Below are 17,091 nucleotides of genomic sequence, written 5' to 3' on the forward strand. Positions count from 1 at the left end.
ACCGGAGTACCCAACTCATGCTGTAAAGCTCTCCAAAACCGTGATGTAAACTGAGTACCCTGGTTAGAGATGATAGATATCGATACGCCATGAAGCCTGACGATCTCACAGATGTAGATTCGAGCTAGCTGCTCGGAAGAATAGGTACTCATCATAGGAATGAAATGAGCTCACTTGGTCAGCCTATCCACAATCACCCAAACTGAATCAAACCTCCACTGAGTCCGTAGTAGCCCAACAACGAAATCCATAGTGATTCGCTCCCATTTCCACTCCGGAATCTCTAACTTCTGAAGCAACCCACCTGGCCACTGATGCTCATACTTCACCTGTTGGCAATTTAGACATCGGGCCACATACTCTACTATGTCCTTTTTCATCCTCCTCTAACAGTAATGCTTCCTCAAGTCCTGATACATCTTTGCGGTACCCGGATGAACAGAGTATCGCGAACTGTGAGACTCCTGGGAGAATCAACTCACGCAAACCATATACATTGGGCACACATAGCCTGCCATGCATCTTCAATGCACCATCATCTCCAATAGTGACTTCACTAGCATCACCGTGCTGGACCGTGTCCTTCAGGACAAACAGATGGGGGTCATCATACTGACGCTCCCTGATACAATCATAAAGAGAAGACCGAGAGACCACACAAGCCAATACTCGACTTGGCTCAGAAATATCCAATCTCATAAACTGGTTGGCTAAGGCCTGAACATCCAACGCCATGGGCCTCTTTGCTGCTGGTAGATATGCTAAGCTCCCCAAACTCTCTGCCCGGTGACTCAAAGCATCGGCCACCACATTGGCCTTCCCAGGGTGGTATAAAATGGTGATATCATAATCCTTAAGTAGCTCCAACCACCTCATCTGACGCAAATTAAGATCCTTCTGCTTGAACAGATGCTGCAAACTTCGGTGATCGGTGTAAATCGCACAAGGAACACCATAAAAATAATGTCGTCAAATCTTCAAGGCATAAACAATAGCTGCTAACTCAAGGTCGTGGACAAGATAGTTCTTTTCATGCACCTTCAGCTATTTGGACACGTAGGCAATCACCCTACCATCCTGCATCAACACCGCATCGAGACCAATCCGCGATGTATCATAATATACAGTATAAGACCCCGAACCTGTAGGCAATACTAATACTGGGGCCGTAGTCAAAGCTATCTTGAGCTTCTGAAAGCTCTCCTCACATTCCCCTGTCCACCTGAACGGAGCACCCTTTTGGGTCAGCCTAGTCATAGGTGTTGCAATAGATGAGAAACCCTCTACAAATCGACGATAATGCCCCGCCAAACCAAAAAAACTCCAGATCTCTGTAGCTGAGGACGGTTTGGGACAACTCTGCACTGCTTCAATCTTCTTCGGATCCACCTGGATCCCCTCACTCGATACTATATGACCCAAGAATGCCACTGAGTCTAGCCAAAACTCACACTTTGAAAATTTTGCATATAACTTCTTTTCTCTCAAGGTCTGAAGTGCAGTCCTCAGGTGCTGCTCATGATCTTCCCGAGTCCGAGAGTACACCATAATGTCGTCAATAAACACAATGATGAATGAGTCAATATAAGGCCGGAACACATTATGCATCAAGTGCCTAAATGTTATTGGGGGCATAGGTCAGCCCAAAAGACATAACAAGAAACTCATAGTGACCATATCTGGTCCTGAAAGCAGTCTTTGGGATATCTGGCTCACGAATCTTTAACTGATGATATCCTGAATGTAAGTCAATCTTGGAAAACAATCTGGCACCCTGTAATTGATCAAATAAGTCATCAATACGAGGCAATTGATACCTATTCTTCACTGTGACTTTGTTCAACTAGCGGTAATCAATACACATCCACATAGAACCATCATTCTTCTTCACAAATAAGACAAAAGTACCCCAAGGTGACACACTGGGCCGAATGAAGCCCTTACCAAACAATTCCTGTAACTGCTCCTTCAACTCCTTTAACTCAGGAGGAGCCATATGATATGGAGGAATAGAGATGGGCTGAGTGCCCGACAACAAATCAATGCCAAAATTAATATCTCTGTCGGGCGGCATGCCCGGAAGATCAGCTGGGAACACATCTGGAAAGTCCCTCACTATTGGAACTTACTCAATTGTAGGGGTATCAATACTGATATCTCTCACATAAGCTAGATACACATCACACCCCTTCTCAACCATTCGTTGAGCTTTAAGAAATAAAATAACTCTATTGGGAGTATACTCTAAGGTACCTCTCCACTATAATCGCGGAAATCCTGGCATAGCCAGCGTCACGGTCTTAGCGTGACAATCAAGAAAAGCATAATGGGGCGACAACCAGTCTATGCCCAAAATAATATCAAAGTCCACCATGCTGAGCAATAATAAATCGACTCTGGTCTCAAAACCACTAAGAGCAATCAAACACGACTGATACACATGGTCCACAACAAGAGAATCTCCCACAGGAGTAGACACATAAATATGGGAACTCAAAGAATCCCGAGATACGCCCAAATACGGGACAAAATAAGAGAACACATAAGAATATATAGATCTTGGGTCAAATAATACCGACGCATCTCTATGACAGACCGGAACAATACCTGTAATGACAGAATCAGAAGTAACTGCCTCTGTACGAGCAGGAAGTGCATAATATCTGGCCTGGCCTCCCCCTCTAGGGCGACCTCTACCTCCCCGACCTCCACCTCGAGCTGGCTGAGCAGGTGGGGTGGCAGCTGGTGCTGTAATCATAGCTTGAGGACCCTGTGGAGCACGTTGTGGCTGAGAAGTCTGTGGAGGTCCTCCTAATCCTGTGGCAATCCCTCACCACATGGCGAGTGTCTCCACACTCAAAATAAGCTTTGGGAGGACGTGGTTGTTGTGGCTGGCTCGGGCCAGATCTGCTGGACTGGCCGCTAGGAACACCCCGTGCATGAGGCACACTAGATAGTGGCGGTGCATAATAAGGCTCATGGGGGTCTAGAAGGAGCTGGAACACCGCTGGCGGCTTGGAAGAGCTGAATGAACGGGGTGGCTCACATAACCCCTACTATGGCGAGCTGCTGGGACACGAGCCCTAGAATAATAACCAGTCTCTAACCTCTTGGCCTCCCTCTCTTCTCTATCCTGGGCAAGCATGCCCTCCAATCTCCTGGCAATACTCACAATCTACTGATAGGAAATATCCATCTCCAACTCTCTGGCCATACTAATCCGGATGCTGGGGTGGAGTTCCTCAATAAACCGTCGAACCCTCTCTCGAACTGTGGCAACCAAGGCCGGTGCATGTCGGGCCAAATCACTAAAGCGGACTGCATATTCTGACACGGCCATGAGTCCTTGAGGCTCTAAGGGACATACTCTATCAAAAACATGTCCGAGAACTGAGTCCATGTAAGTGAAGCTGCCTCAACCGGACTACTCAACTCATAAGCACGCCACCACTGATAGGTTTCTCCCCTAAGCTGGAATGTAGTAAAAGAAACCCCACTCGTCTCCGCTACGCCCATAGTATGGAGAATACGATGACACTCCTCCAGAAAACCCTGAGCATCATCTGTAGCCAATCCGCTGAAGGTAGGTGGGCGGTACTTCTTGTACCTCTCAAATCTAAGTTGCTCTGCCTTAGAAGCTGCTGCCCTAACCTCGGGCTGAGCTGGAGCTACCGGCTACATTGGTACAATCTTTGGAACCTGGTCGACCTAAATCCGCTGCTCTGGAGTACCGGCGACGGGAGTCTGTGCTCCTCCCCCGGCCTGAGATGTGGCAGGAGCAAGAGGAATTAATCCATCCTGAGCTAAGGTGCTGAACATGCTCAGAAACGGGGCTAGAGTCTCCTGGAGGGCTGGTGCAGAAACAGGTACCTCGGGTGTCTACCCTCCAGCTGGAGCTACTGGGGGCTCTTTTGTAGCAGCTCGTGCGGGTGATCTGGCTGCACCACGTGGACGTCCTCTACCTCTACCCCGACCCTGACCTCTCGCGGCTCTAGCGGGGGGCGGGGGTGCCTGTCATCACATCCGTTTATACGTGTCCTCACCATCTGTGAGAGAATATAATACAGACATTTAGAATTTTTGAAGTCGACAATTTTCGTACGACAAGGAATCAACGTAGTGAAATTTTCCAAACAGTTCCATAGCCTTCAGAAGATAAGTACATACATCTCCGTACCGATCCGCAAGACTCTAATAAATCGGCTTGTGACTCACGACACTTATAAACCTAGAGCTCTGATACCAACTTGTCACGACCCAAATTTCTCCTCCATATGACGTCGTGACGGCACCTAGTCTCTACGATTAGGTAAGCCTAACATTTGCTGAATAATGAAATGAAAACATAAATTTATCAACTAACTGTAGCAGTAACAACATAACTGGGTATCATACTGCCTGGCATGTACAATAACCAACTATTCAAAAATACACAGAAATTCCAAAAACCGAAACATAATAAGTCACAAGCTAGAGAAAGAAACTAGTATCTCTATACACCAGAATCTAATAATAGAAGTAAGGAAGGTAAATGACATAGGAGGGAATAGAGGGGGACTCCGAGGTCTGCGGATGCGGCAGATATACCTTGAAGTCTCTGTACACCAACAAACACTCTCATCTAGTAGCGGGGTTGATAACAAGTACCTGGATCTGCACACAAAACATGTGCAGAAGAGTAGCATGAGTATACCACAACGGTACCCAGTAAGTGCCAAGCCTAAACTAAGTCGAGTAGTGACGAGATCAGGTCACGTCCCTATTGGTATATAAATAATAAACTAAGACAGAATGAAATATTGTAGTAAAACAAGTGCTGAAATTTAACAAAGAATGAATTCATAGAAAACAATAGCTCAGTACATAGAGATAACAACAGGGAATCTCCCGAGATACCGTCTCGTAGTTCCAAACGTAAAAGTGTAGGGGGATCTCCCAGAATACCGTTCTGTAGTCCCAAAATAAATATGCAGTACATGAGGGTATCCCGCAATACCGTTCCGTAGTCCCAAAGTAAATATGCAGTACAGGGGGATCTCCCAGAATACCGTTCTGTAGTCCCAAAGTAAATATGCAGCTAAACAATAGAATTCAACAGTTACGGCACGAAATGCTACAATTCAACCTAAGTACTAGTTAAGGAAAAACAGGTAAATTCACTAAACATACTGCACATAGTTCAAGTAAACAGTTAGGGCAAGTAGACATGCTATTCTAATCTAGAAGGATACTACACATGCTGATGAAACTCAAATAAGAAAGAAATCAGGTTATTACTTAGTAGAAAATCGGGTTTTTACACAATTAGCCCGTGTACATAATCGTCACCTTATGTACACAGCGCTCATATATCAAAAATAGTACAAATCCTACGGGGAGTTCCCCCCCCCCCCACAAAGTTAGGCAAGCCACTTACCTCGAACCAAGCTCAATTAATCGGTAAGAATGACTTTCCCCCTAATATCCGGCTCAGAATGGCCCAAATCTAGCCAAAAGCAATTACATATCATAAATACAACTATAATAGACTCATCTAATTAATTAAATCAATACATTAACAAAAATTCCGAAATTCACCCTAAAAATTCGACCCGGGCCCACGACTCGAAATCGGGTAAAAGTCACAAAATCCGAAAGCCCATTCACTCACGAGTCTAACCATATCAAATTTACTAAAATCTGATACCAAATGGTCCTTCAAATCCACAATTCAAACTTTCTAAATCCCTAGTCTCAACTCCCAAATTCCACCTTAAATACACACTAACTAGGTGAAAAAATAAATGGGGAAGCAAGATTATTGATCAAAATAAGCACAAGGGACTTACCTCAAGAAATCTCTTGAAAATGCTCTAAACAATCGCCCTAAACCGAGTTTGCAAAGTCCAAAATGACAAAAATCGCGAAGCCCTTCGGTTTTAACCACTGCCCAGGTATTTTCGCACCTGCGGAGCCTAGGCTCGCACCTGCGTGTGCGCTTGTGCGGAAAATGTGCGCATCTGCGCAAATCACTTACCCCCTTCTGCCTCCACACCAGTGATAAAGGGCCGCACCTGCGCGTGCGCGCCTGCAGAAATTCTTTGTGCACCTGCGGTCTCAGCTCAGGCTGCCTAAAATCCGCTTCTGCGCCAATTTGCTCGCACCTGCGGGCAGCCTTGTACAAGTGCGATTACAGCAGAACCAGCACCAGAAAAATCTTTCAAGTCCAAAAATGATCCGATAATCATCAGAAACTCACCTGAGGTCCCCTTGTGACCTCAACCATACGAACTTAGTCGAGCCTTTAAACCACATCAAACAATGCTAAAATCACAAATCATCCTCCGATTCAAACTTAAAGAACTTGAAACTTCCAAATTCGACAACTGATGTCGAAACCAACCAAACCACATTCGATTGACCCCAAATTTTGCATACAAGTCATATTCAATATTACGGACCTACTACAACTTCTGGAATTGGAATCCGATCCCGATATCAAAATTTCCACTACCGGTCCAAATATTCAAAAATTTGACTTTTGCCATTTCAAGCCTAAATGGGTTACGGACCTCCAAAACACAATTCGGATACGCTCCTAAGAACAAAATCACCCAATGGAGCTAACGGAACCGACGAAACTCCATTCCGGAGTCGTCTTCATACAGTTCCGACTACAGTCAAAATTCTAAGACTTAAACTCCCGTTTTAGGGACTAAGTGTCCCGGAACACTCCAAAACCAAAACGAAGTCTCCCGACAAATCACAATAGCAGAAATAGATGCAGGGGAAACAATAAATAGGGGATCGGGGCTATTACTTTTAAAACGACTGGCCGGGTCGTTACACATTCTTAGCTTTTCTATATAATAGAAATATATGAAGTTATATTATGTGTGGGCAACTTCCAAATAAATAATATAAAGGTTTCAAAGTAAATAATTTTAATATATAAAAATAATTATTTCCGTAAAAAATATAATTAAGTATATTTAAAATTTAATAATTAAATTATATAAAATTTATTATTTTCACGATATGTAGTGGGATAAATTGACATTTTTTTAGTTTTTTATTTTTATTTTTTTATTTTAAAATAATTTAAAGCTCCATCTTTGTTATTTTAACTCAAAAACGCTTTCTGATTTGAAATTCTAATACATGTTATCATTTTATATTTCATACCATTTTTTCTTCTTTTGTTTCTTTATCATTATTGATTTATTTGTTGCTCACTATGATTGCACTATCATGTGATTTTTTTATTATTTTATTTTTAGATTTAATGTCCTTGCTTATTACCTCCTTTAATATAACATAGATAATATTAATTTCGTACTCCTAACAAAGTTGATTATTAATTTAATACTCCTTTACTTGGAATTCATTCATTGTTCTATATCTTTTTTTTATTTTTGACTTTATCTATATACAAAATCTAGAAATGATATAATCTAATAAGAATATTAAATATTGTGTATTTTAGCTTTTAATTTTTTAGCATTCCAAATTATCTATACAAATCTATAATATAGATATAGATTAAATTTTGCCATAAAATCTAGTTAAATTTTAGCCTTTAAAGTGCGAAGTAGCATTTTCTCTATATGACACTTGACTTGACCTCATGCTTCACTATCACTCTTTTAATATAATATATGAAGTTATATTATGTGTGAGTAACTTCCAAATAAAAAATATAAAGGTTTCAAAATAAATAATTTTCAATATATAAAAATTATTATTTTTGTAAAAAAATAATTAAGTATATTTAAAATTCAATAATTAAATTATATAAAATTTATTATTTCATGATATGCAGTGGGATAAATTGACATTTTTAGTTTTTTTTAATTTTTAAATAATCTAAAGATTGTAGCTTAATTTTTTTATTGTTCACAATACTTTAATTTTCTAAATTTATCAATAATATCTTTGTGTATTATTTATTTGATTTAATAGAACCTAAATACTATCATATTTAAATTAATTCAAAGTTAAAATATCCTAATATTATCTCTATTTTCATATAACCTAAATACTATCATATTTAAATTATAATTTTTAATTTTTTAAAAATATAAGCAGATAAGTAGTTTTACTATTTCGTCATAATTTACTGATTTTTTAAATTATTTTTGCATTATTTGCCATAAGCAAATGAACTTTTATTTGATCTCAACTCAAATATTTTTGTCTATAAATTTGAAATAATATTTTTATCTTTAAATTTAAAATCAAACTATTTCCTGTATCAAAAAATTTATAATATTTTATAGATATAGACTACTAGAAACTACTCCCCAATTTGAAGTGACAATTTTTTTCTTCTTCTTATTTTCGTTTTTATTTTAGAATAATTTTAAAACTCCAAATCTATTAACTCAAAGAGAATAACTAATTATTAACAACAGATAATGCATGATTTAAATTTTTTAAAATTTAAATTCCAAAAAAAAAAATTAACTAGTATCTAACCTAACTAACTTTATCCTAAATTGCCAAGTGACCTAATGTGAGGTGGTCACTTGTCTTAATGTGGATGCTTTTTTCTTTCCTCTTAATAATATAATATAGATATAGATATTGATGCACATTGGATAAGTTTTCTACAAAGTACTACTGGATTTACATGCCTTAAAAAGTTAAAACGTAAATGTGATCTAACAAAAGGCAAACAAACCACAAAAAAAGGGAAAAAAGGCGAGAAATAGAGTCTTTTTTTTTTCTTTTATTTCTTTTATTTTATACCAAGAGAGAAATAGACGCGCAAAAGAGAAAATGTCCAAATTGGTCCATGTATTATTTGAAATTGTCCAATTTTGCTCTCTGTTACACTTTTGTCCATTCATATCTTTGTGCAAGCAAATCTGTCTTATATTTGTCCTTGCTATTAACCAACTCCAACATAAAATAAGTAGATTCCATGTGCCAAAATATTACAAGAAAAATAGTTCAAAATTTATCCTTCAAGTTTTTACTGTAGTTTAGAATTACTTTCCGATTGGATTTTAGAATTAAAAAAAAAATCTAATGGTTGAAGTAAAATATTAGACCAAAAATTTATAGGAAGGTGAATTTGTCAATTTTAGATAATACTACATGAATCAATTTGACCTTAGAAAAGATGGGCAAAAAGAAATGAACGAAAAACAATAGGGGGAAGTCTAAAAGGAAAAGAGAATAACAGGTAGGTATTGGCTATGGACTGATGTTCACTTCTCAAGAGTCAAGAGAAACATCGAAGAGGAACAACTCCAATTCCAAATTGTTCCATTTGAATCTGAACTCTAGAAAACAAACACATAACCTAAAACCCTAATTCTCTATGTATTTTACATAGAGAAAAAACCTCAGAAATGTGCTCTTCTTTAATTATCCCATCTTCTCTTACCTTTTCACCTAATTCCCATTTCATCTACCGTCAAGATTCCATTTTTCCCTCACACCCATTTCTCCTTAGGCCTAAAACTCCTAAATTTTCACTCTTTGCTTCAGTTTCAGAAAAAACTTCAGAATTTTCTTGGGGTTTATCTGATCCAAATGCCTTTAACGAGTTCAATGGTTGGGACTTTGTTGAACCTCCAGTTATCAAGAAGAAGAAGCAACAAAAAGGTTACTTTTTTAATTATAATTGTTTAAAATGCTTTTACTTTTTGTCATTAGAAAATATACAGAAAATTCTACTGCTTTTTTACTTTTATTTTTATTGTTGTTTTATTGTGGATATTATTGGCCTGAGATGAGTTTATATGAAGTAACATGGTTCAGGTAGGATTCATATAGCCGACCCCAACTTTTAATGTAGCTTTCATGTCACTTGAGCCTTCTTTCTTGGTTGTGCATTTGGAAAGAGGTTGAAATTACTTAATCAATTGCTAAGAAAACATCAAATAATATGACTTTGGACTCTGAAGTTGAGCTTAATCTTGGGGCGGGCCCATCATATACTGAGTTTAAAGGTGCTCCACTAGCCCTCGAGGATTTCTGAGTTATAAAAGATATTGAGCTTAATCTCCCATTTAAACTTTTTAGTTACAAACTTAGTCAAAAGTTCAAATCTTCAAGTGTTCTGAATTAGCTAAATTTTTTAGTTAAACTCTTCAACAGTTGAACAAATAAGGAAGTGGTTGGAATTTCTGATTTGATTAGTGAGGATAATAGCAGTTTTTGGGGCTTGTGACAATCCTCGATTAGATGCTAAGACCCAAAGGAAAACTCTATGTATGTATGAAAAATCATATGAAAGGGTATTTTGGTATATACAAAATGGGGTCGAAGAGTCATAGCTTTTCATTGATTGACTTTTTGAGGTTGGTATAAATAAAAATTTAATCTTGTGATTTATTTGAGGACTGAGGGAATTAGAAACTGTGTTTTTGCAGGTTTGTCAAAATTTTTGGTTATTGGCATGTCAGTGTCTCTTGCTGCTGGACTTGGTGTTGCTTCCTACTTTTCACTATACCAAAAAGGTGAGATCTTGGGGGATAGTTTTAGCATTATGGGATTGCAGGATTGCTTTTATTACTTGGTAGTTTCTAGTGTTATTGTAGAAGTGTAATTCAGTTTTTGGGTTGCTTGTTGCTTCTTCTAGGATTCAAATTTCAATTTACTGGGCCATTCGGTGGATTGCATGATAAGTTAGTACCTAATGAGGCTGCTAGTAAGGCAGAAGATGACGAAACTGCTGCTGATTTGTTGATGGAAAGTGCTCAGATTTCTGAAACAATCGAGCAGGGTGTTTCTGATTCCGATGATAAAAATGTTGCTGTGGGTAAGTTTTAGAGCTTGATGATTACCTTAAGTGGCGTTAAGCACGACCAAATGCTTGTAAAAGTAATTGACTTGTTTTCTTTCTTCCTTTGAACTAGTCTCATGGGAAATGCTAGTATTTGCATATAATATCTGAATCATGTAACGGCACTGCTTTAGAGTTCTTATTTGTGTCTGGGGTAAAATGCTTATTTCGGACTCTCTTCCTTCTTTGAAATATAGTTGGTTTGCTTGCCCCCTTCCCATCCTTTGTTGTATGACTGTCTACCAAACGGCTATTTTTAGCTGTTTAGCCTTTTCATTTTTTGGGCCAGAACTGTAATATCCTATTCAGAGGCCTAATCTCTGTTTTCTGTCCTTCTCTTTTTATTTTTTCCTTACTATCCTGGTTTGCTTGGCTTGGTGACTTTTCCAACTAAGCCTTCATTTTGGGAACGTTCTCCAATGAAGACAAATTAAATCATGCAGAAGAACTAAGTGGCCTTGACTAATTGCTGAAGATTGTTATTATCCGTTATGATAGACCATAGTTTGTTGAACTTTCTTTTTTTATATACATAAATTGGTTCTTGAGCTTTCTGATAACATATAAGATGCTGAATTTATCTTGAAATTCACTCCTTGGGTGAAAAAAAAGGAAGGGATTAAATTAAGAAAGAAATAATTAGTGTCATACCAAACAAGCCTCAGTATAGTCTGCTTAACTGGAAACAACACCAACACCACCAACAACAAACCCCAGTGTAATCCCACAAAGTGGGGTCTTGGGGTGGGGGTGGGGTGTACGTAGACCTTACTCTTGCCTTGTGAAGGTAGAGAGGCTGATTCCGTTTGCTTAACTGGAAACAAGGGCAGAAAATACATGCTGCAAAAAGAGAGCTAAAGAAGCAAAAGTCCTACCAAAAGAGCTGGAAATATGTGCAAGAGAAAGAAATCTCAGCAGCAATTGAACTGAGTAATAACTGAAATAAGAGATGAGTTTTCTACAATAAAAGGCCATCTCTTTATAGCTACTCTAAAGCCCAACCCAGATCCTGTGAAACCAAGACTCCTTTTCTAGGTAATAAACCGAAAAGAGTGGAATAACTCTTGAATCTTAAACCAACTAGGAAACTGATAAAATAAAAGAACTCCTGAAACAACTTTCCATCCGCAACTATTAATAATTTTCCTGGAAAATGTACACCAACAATATTCTGATTTCTTTTCTGCTCTTTTCTTTACATCAGTAAAAGTAACTTCTATGCTAGAGTCCTACCATGCAAGTTTAAGTTGACAAAGTTCTTTTTCATTTTATTCTCTTCCGTAATTTGAAATAGAAATGATATGTGAAGACAATTAAATAGAATTTCTCACTCAAGGCAGGTCAGCAGTCACCCATGTTATGTCATTAAGTTAGAGTTTTATTTGGTACTTACTGTTAGACTGCCTTTTTCCTTTTCCACTTTACTTGCAGTAATGTGTGTACCGGTTTCTCTTTTGTTGAATTACTTTCAGTGGTCGCAGTCCTGTTGATAAGCTTTGATTATGATTTTATTCCTCACTGGCCTAAACCTCTGGTTCTGTCATTTTGAAGAGACAAGCCATGTTACAACTAAAGCAGTAGCTAGAAGAGTACTTGGACGTATTACAATTCCCTTTGCTGTAGATTCTACTCAAGAAGAAGCTCTTTTCGTGCTGAAGAAACTCAAGGTATAGTCCCCTGACCTTTATTCCATTTGAGAGCAATAAGCTCTCCTGCTGTACTTGTACATTTGTTTTTCCAGAGCTATGCTTTATTATGGACTTAGTTACAGTTTATTTTACTTAAAGTGCGACCGGGTTTGAACTGCACGATAGCCATAAAGCTCTGTACTGCACTACTAAGTCAGACCAGAAGCAGCATATTTTCCAAGATATGCTATGTAGCGTAGGTACTGGATGGCGCCAATAATTTAAAGCTAACGCACAGCTGCCAGCTTTAGAGAAGGAACATTTTACTGTTCATCCTGAATCATGAGTATTTCATATTTCCTTCTGTGACGAGTGTGAAATGGGAGACTTAGAGAAGCATAGTAACATCCTCAGGAAAGGCAGCCCAAAGAAGTGACGGTTGCCTTGATACTGAAGTTAGAAGAAGGAAATGTGATAGCTAGTAGGTTGCACATTCAAACTGGACTGTGGTTCTTTCCCCATCTCCCCTTTTTAGGATACATCCAGGATTATGAATAATATGTATGTTTGCATCCAAGGGTGTGGCTTAGTGGTCATTGAAGTGAGTTGAGAACCATGAGGTATCAGGGTTCAAATCCCAGTGGAGGCAAAAACACTAGGTAATTTCTTCTCACCTGTCTAAGCCTTGGTGGACAGAGTTACCCGGTGGCTGTGTTGATGGGAGGTAGCAGGTACCCCATGGAATTAGTTGAGGCACGTGCAAGCTGGCCCAGACACCACGGTTACAAAATAATGAATAATATGTTTGCTCCAGTGAAAACTAGCATGTTATATATGTTGTAGGCTTTATTGTCATTTATGGCGATTTTACCTGGTAATCTTATCCTCCTTCGCTGTAGTTCACCCTTCACTCGATGGTTTAGGTTTGGTTCTTAGCATGGCTTTGCCATTATACTGTGAGGTATAATTGGAAATTAGGTTATCACATTGTAGTCTTATTGTCAATTATTGTGACGTTACCCTCTAAATCAATTTGTACTTCTCTCATCTGGAAAATTTTTATTTGTGCCTCTCTCTCTCTGTCTGACGTCACTCGATGATTTAGATTCGGTTCAAGCATAGTTTCACCATTATAATCTAAAGTATACAGATCATTGAAGATGATGTTAAAGCGGATGAATTATGTACAAGGAGGGAATATGCAAGATGGTTTGTTAATGCAAATACACAACTGGAAAGGTAATTTTGAATCAACAACATTTGTCTGGATAGTTCTTTTGTTACAACAAGACGACAATGTGAGTACCCTTTCTTCCTAACCATTTTCTCTTTGACTTGTAGATGGAGAAAGCATCGGATAGTTCCATCAGTTGTGCTTTCTGGGTCTACAGTAACTGCCTTTGATGATGTGAGTGTTGAAGACCCTGATTTTGCCGCCATTCAGTGTAAGCTTGACATGTTGTTACCCAAGCGTAATATACAGCATTATTCAAAGAGCTAATATTTTCAGTTTTTTCCTTACAAATTGTGATCCAGCTCTTGCTGAAGCTGGTATTATTCCTAGCAAACTGTTAGATCGGGAGTTTGCTTCCACTCCAAATGTTTCAGAAGATCAGGGCATCTGTTTTTTCCCCAATAGGTATTTTGATGTTTGGCTCCCCTGCCTTATCCCTTCCCTTTTTCTTGTTTTTCCCACTTCATTTCATTTCTCCCTAGTTACCTTGGTATGTGCTTCTACTTAATGTTTTGCTATTTCAGATTTTTGTCTCGCCAAGATCTAATTAGTTGGAAAGTCAAAATAGAGTATGAAGTCATGCCAGGAATAGACAAAGAGGTAGGGGAAGAGCCACGTTCCAGCTTTTATTCCAACTTTACTGACATTTTGGTGTCCTTTATCTGCCTGAATATCTGACTCTGTTTACAGTTCAGATATCAAGGAAGAATATAGGTTTTCTGGATGTGAGGGACATCAATTCTGAAGCTTTGGTGGTACTTTTTGTGGATTTACGGGCTGGTGAACGGAGTATTCTTCGAAGAGTTTTTGGTCTCTCTCTCTCTCTCTAAATAGTATACATGTTTTGTATATTTGGGCTAGCTCCTGTAATTATTTTCAGCCGACGGGCCAAAAATGAAAAAGCCCAAAAAAATATATGAGGAATTTAGTGCATACAAGACAGTCTTAAGTTCACTGAAAATATGAATTGGGAAGTTTGTTTATCGCCAGTTTATTATCATTTTACAGGACAGGCGAAACGATTCCAGCCTAATAAACCATCCACAAAGGCTCAGGCAGCTGTTTCACTGACAAGTGGGAGAATGGAAGAGTATATACAAAGTGAACTGTCAAAACTTGAAGCAGAAAATTCTTCAAGACTAATGGCAATGGAAGAAATCAAGACTGTGCTTCTTGATAGAGGAGAAATACAGAGGATTTGGGAGAGTAAAATGGAAGTAGAAAGAAGTCGTGGTTTCGAGGTAGAGTGGGATTATCTTGCTTCTGTTAGAGATTTAGAAGAGGAAAAGATTGTACAAGAGAATGCTCAAGCTGATCTTCTGAAGCAGAAGGCAGCTTTAGACTGTCAGAAGCAGCTACTTTCTAGTCTTAAGGAAGAGGTCGATGAGATGTCCGAAAGGCTTGCTTTTGAGAAGTCTAAGCATGTCGATGAGCAGAGTAATTTAAGTGGTACGCTTCAAGATTTGCAGGTTAAGCATGAAGCTTTGCTTGATGCAAAATCTTTGTTGGAAGCTGAGATCGAAGCTTTGCGAAAATTGAGGTACAAATATGTTAACTTTAAGCTTTGGTTTACTTATGTGTCTTGTTATATCCTTTAGTAGGGAATGGAGTTTCTAAACGTAGAAGTTCAGTGAATGTTAAATAGCTCTAAGAAGTTTGACTAATCTTGCGAAGCATACATCTGCTGTATAGCGCATAGATTGCAGACCGCATAAGAGTGAGATATTTGTAGAATTTCGACTCTAGATAATATGTGGTGTTTGACAATGCATGTTTTATCGAAACAGATCATGGGTCGAGGATGAAGCGAGAAGAAGTCAAACCCGTGCTAAAGTTCTCGAGGAGGTTGGACGAAGGTGGAAATGGGAGGAGCAATAGGGGTGTCCTATAAATGAAATAATCCAGCTGCTTTAATACACTTTGTCAATGTCATGGTCATTTTTCCTCTTAAATATTTCCTTGGCAGCAGCTTGTAAACTATTAAGAGTTGTTCTCTTCTCTGCCTCTCAATTAATATTTTTGGATGGGAATCGTAGATCTTGTGTAATCTGTCACTAACAGAAAGAAATTTCAAGGAATTGAAGAGTAAACTTTTGTTGTATTTAAAAGAATGATTATTCGTGGATACATCCAAGATGTAAACATTTTGAGCCTCCTCGGAGTAGTAGTTAAAGCTATGACATAAAAAAGTTAGTGTTTATGCATGAATTAATCAAACCTTTTGAGTTCTTTTGTCTCCTTTTATTATACGGTCAAACCGTTCTATAATAACTTTATTTGTTCCGAATTTTTTTGATTGTTATAGCAAAGTGCTATTATTAAGAATATACATATTATAAAAATTGGTTTCGTAAAAACTTTGACTTTTATAATGAATGACTATTATATATGGTGGTGTTATAGAGAGCTCTGACTGTAGTACTAAAAAGAAACAGATTGAGGATTATTATATTGTAGGCAATTGGCATCTCTTCTCGCTTTTAGCTACTATAGAAAAACATCTTCTTCACAATTGATGCCTCGATTGAGGTAAAAATGGCGTGGGTTAATCACTATTTAATGTGGTATTTATTTTTTATCCAGCAATTCTAATGTTGAGTAAAAATAGCCACTACTCTATGAAAAGACATTTTTACCCTTTCTTCCTAAAACCTCGCTTCTCTCTCTCAAGTTCGATGCAGAGACATGTTTTTGTGGATGCACATGTTGTTTGGGATAAAAACGTTGAATTGGATTTTTTGATTCTTGTGAATTTGATGGCTTTGAACAGTTACGAAGATGAAAAATGATATCTTGCTATTTTTCTAACGAGGGTCAGCTTTGTCTTGTTTCGTGTGATTGCCACCTTTATTCGGTTTTTGCCTTCAATTTTATGCATAGATTCAATGCTGAATTGGGTGTCTGATTCTTGTTGATGCATGTGTTGTTGAAAGGATTTGGTCCTTAACTTATAGTTACAAGCACAGAAATTAAGGACAGGTAGTCCTTAACTTAGAGTTACAAGCACAAAAATTAAGGACAGGTAGTCCTGAACTTAGAGTTACAAGCACAAAAATTAAGGACAGGTAGTCCTGAACTTAGAGTTACAACTTCAAAAGTTAAGGACATGTAGTTCTGAAGATAGAGTTACAAGTTCAAAAACTAAGGACGGGTAGTCCATAACTTAGACTTACAAGCTCATAAATTAAGGACAGCTAGTCCTTAACTTAGAGTTACAAGCACAAAAATTAAGGACAGGTAGTCCTGAACTTCGAGTTCCAAGTTCAAAAGTTAAGGACACGTAGTCCTGAATTTAGAGTTACAAGTTCAAAAGTTAAGGACAAGCAGTCCTAAACTTAGACTTACAAGCTCATAAATTAAGGACAGCTAGTCCTGAACTTACAGTAACAAGCTCATAAGTTAAAGACATTTGATCCTGAACTTTATGAGCAGAAGGGTATTTTCATCCGGAC

At 38.1% G+C, this 17,091-nt stretch overlaps 1 protein-coding gene across 1 annotated transcript; it reads left to right on the forward strand.

Annotated features, from left to right (window-relative positions):
* Positions 1–9,147: 9,147 nt before the first annotated feature.
* LOC104106588 (uncharacterized) lies at positions 9,148–15,856 on the forward strand. The gene is made up of 11 exons (XM_009615161.4): positions 9,148–9,594; positions 10,365–10,451; positions 10,574–10,753; positions 12,329–12,444; positions 13,556–13,644; positions 13,747–13,850; positions 13,942–14,044; positions 14,164–14,239; positions 14,335–14,449; positions 14,648–15,179; positions 15,427–15,856. The coding sequence occupies exons 1-11, from the start codon at positions 9,339–9,341 to the stop codon at positions 15,515–15,517; spliced, it is 1,749 nt and encodes a 582-aa protein (XP_009613456.1). The 5' UTR covers positions 9,148–9,338; the 3' UTR covers positions 15,518–15,856.
* Positions 15,857–17,091: the final 1,235 nt, after the last annotated feature.

This window comes from Nicotiana tomentosiformis, chromosome 10 (assembly GCF_000390325.3).
Source record: "Nicotiana tomentosiformis chromosome 10, ASM39032v3, whole genome shotgun sequence".
In the NCBI taxonomy this organism is placed as follows: domain Eukaryota; kingdom Viridiplantae; phylum Streptophyta; class Magnoliopsida; order Solanales; family Solanaceae; genus Nicotiana; species Nicotiana tomentosiformis.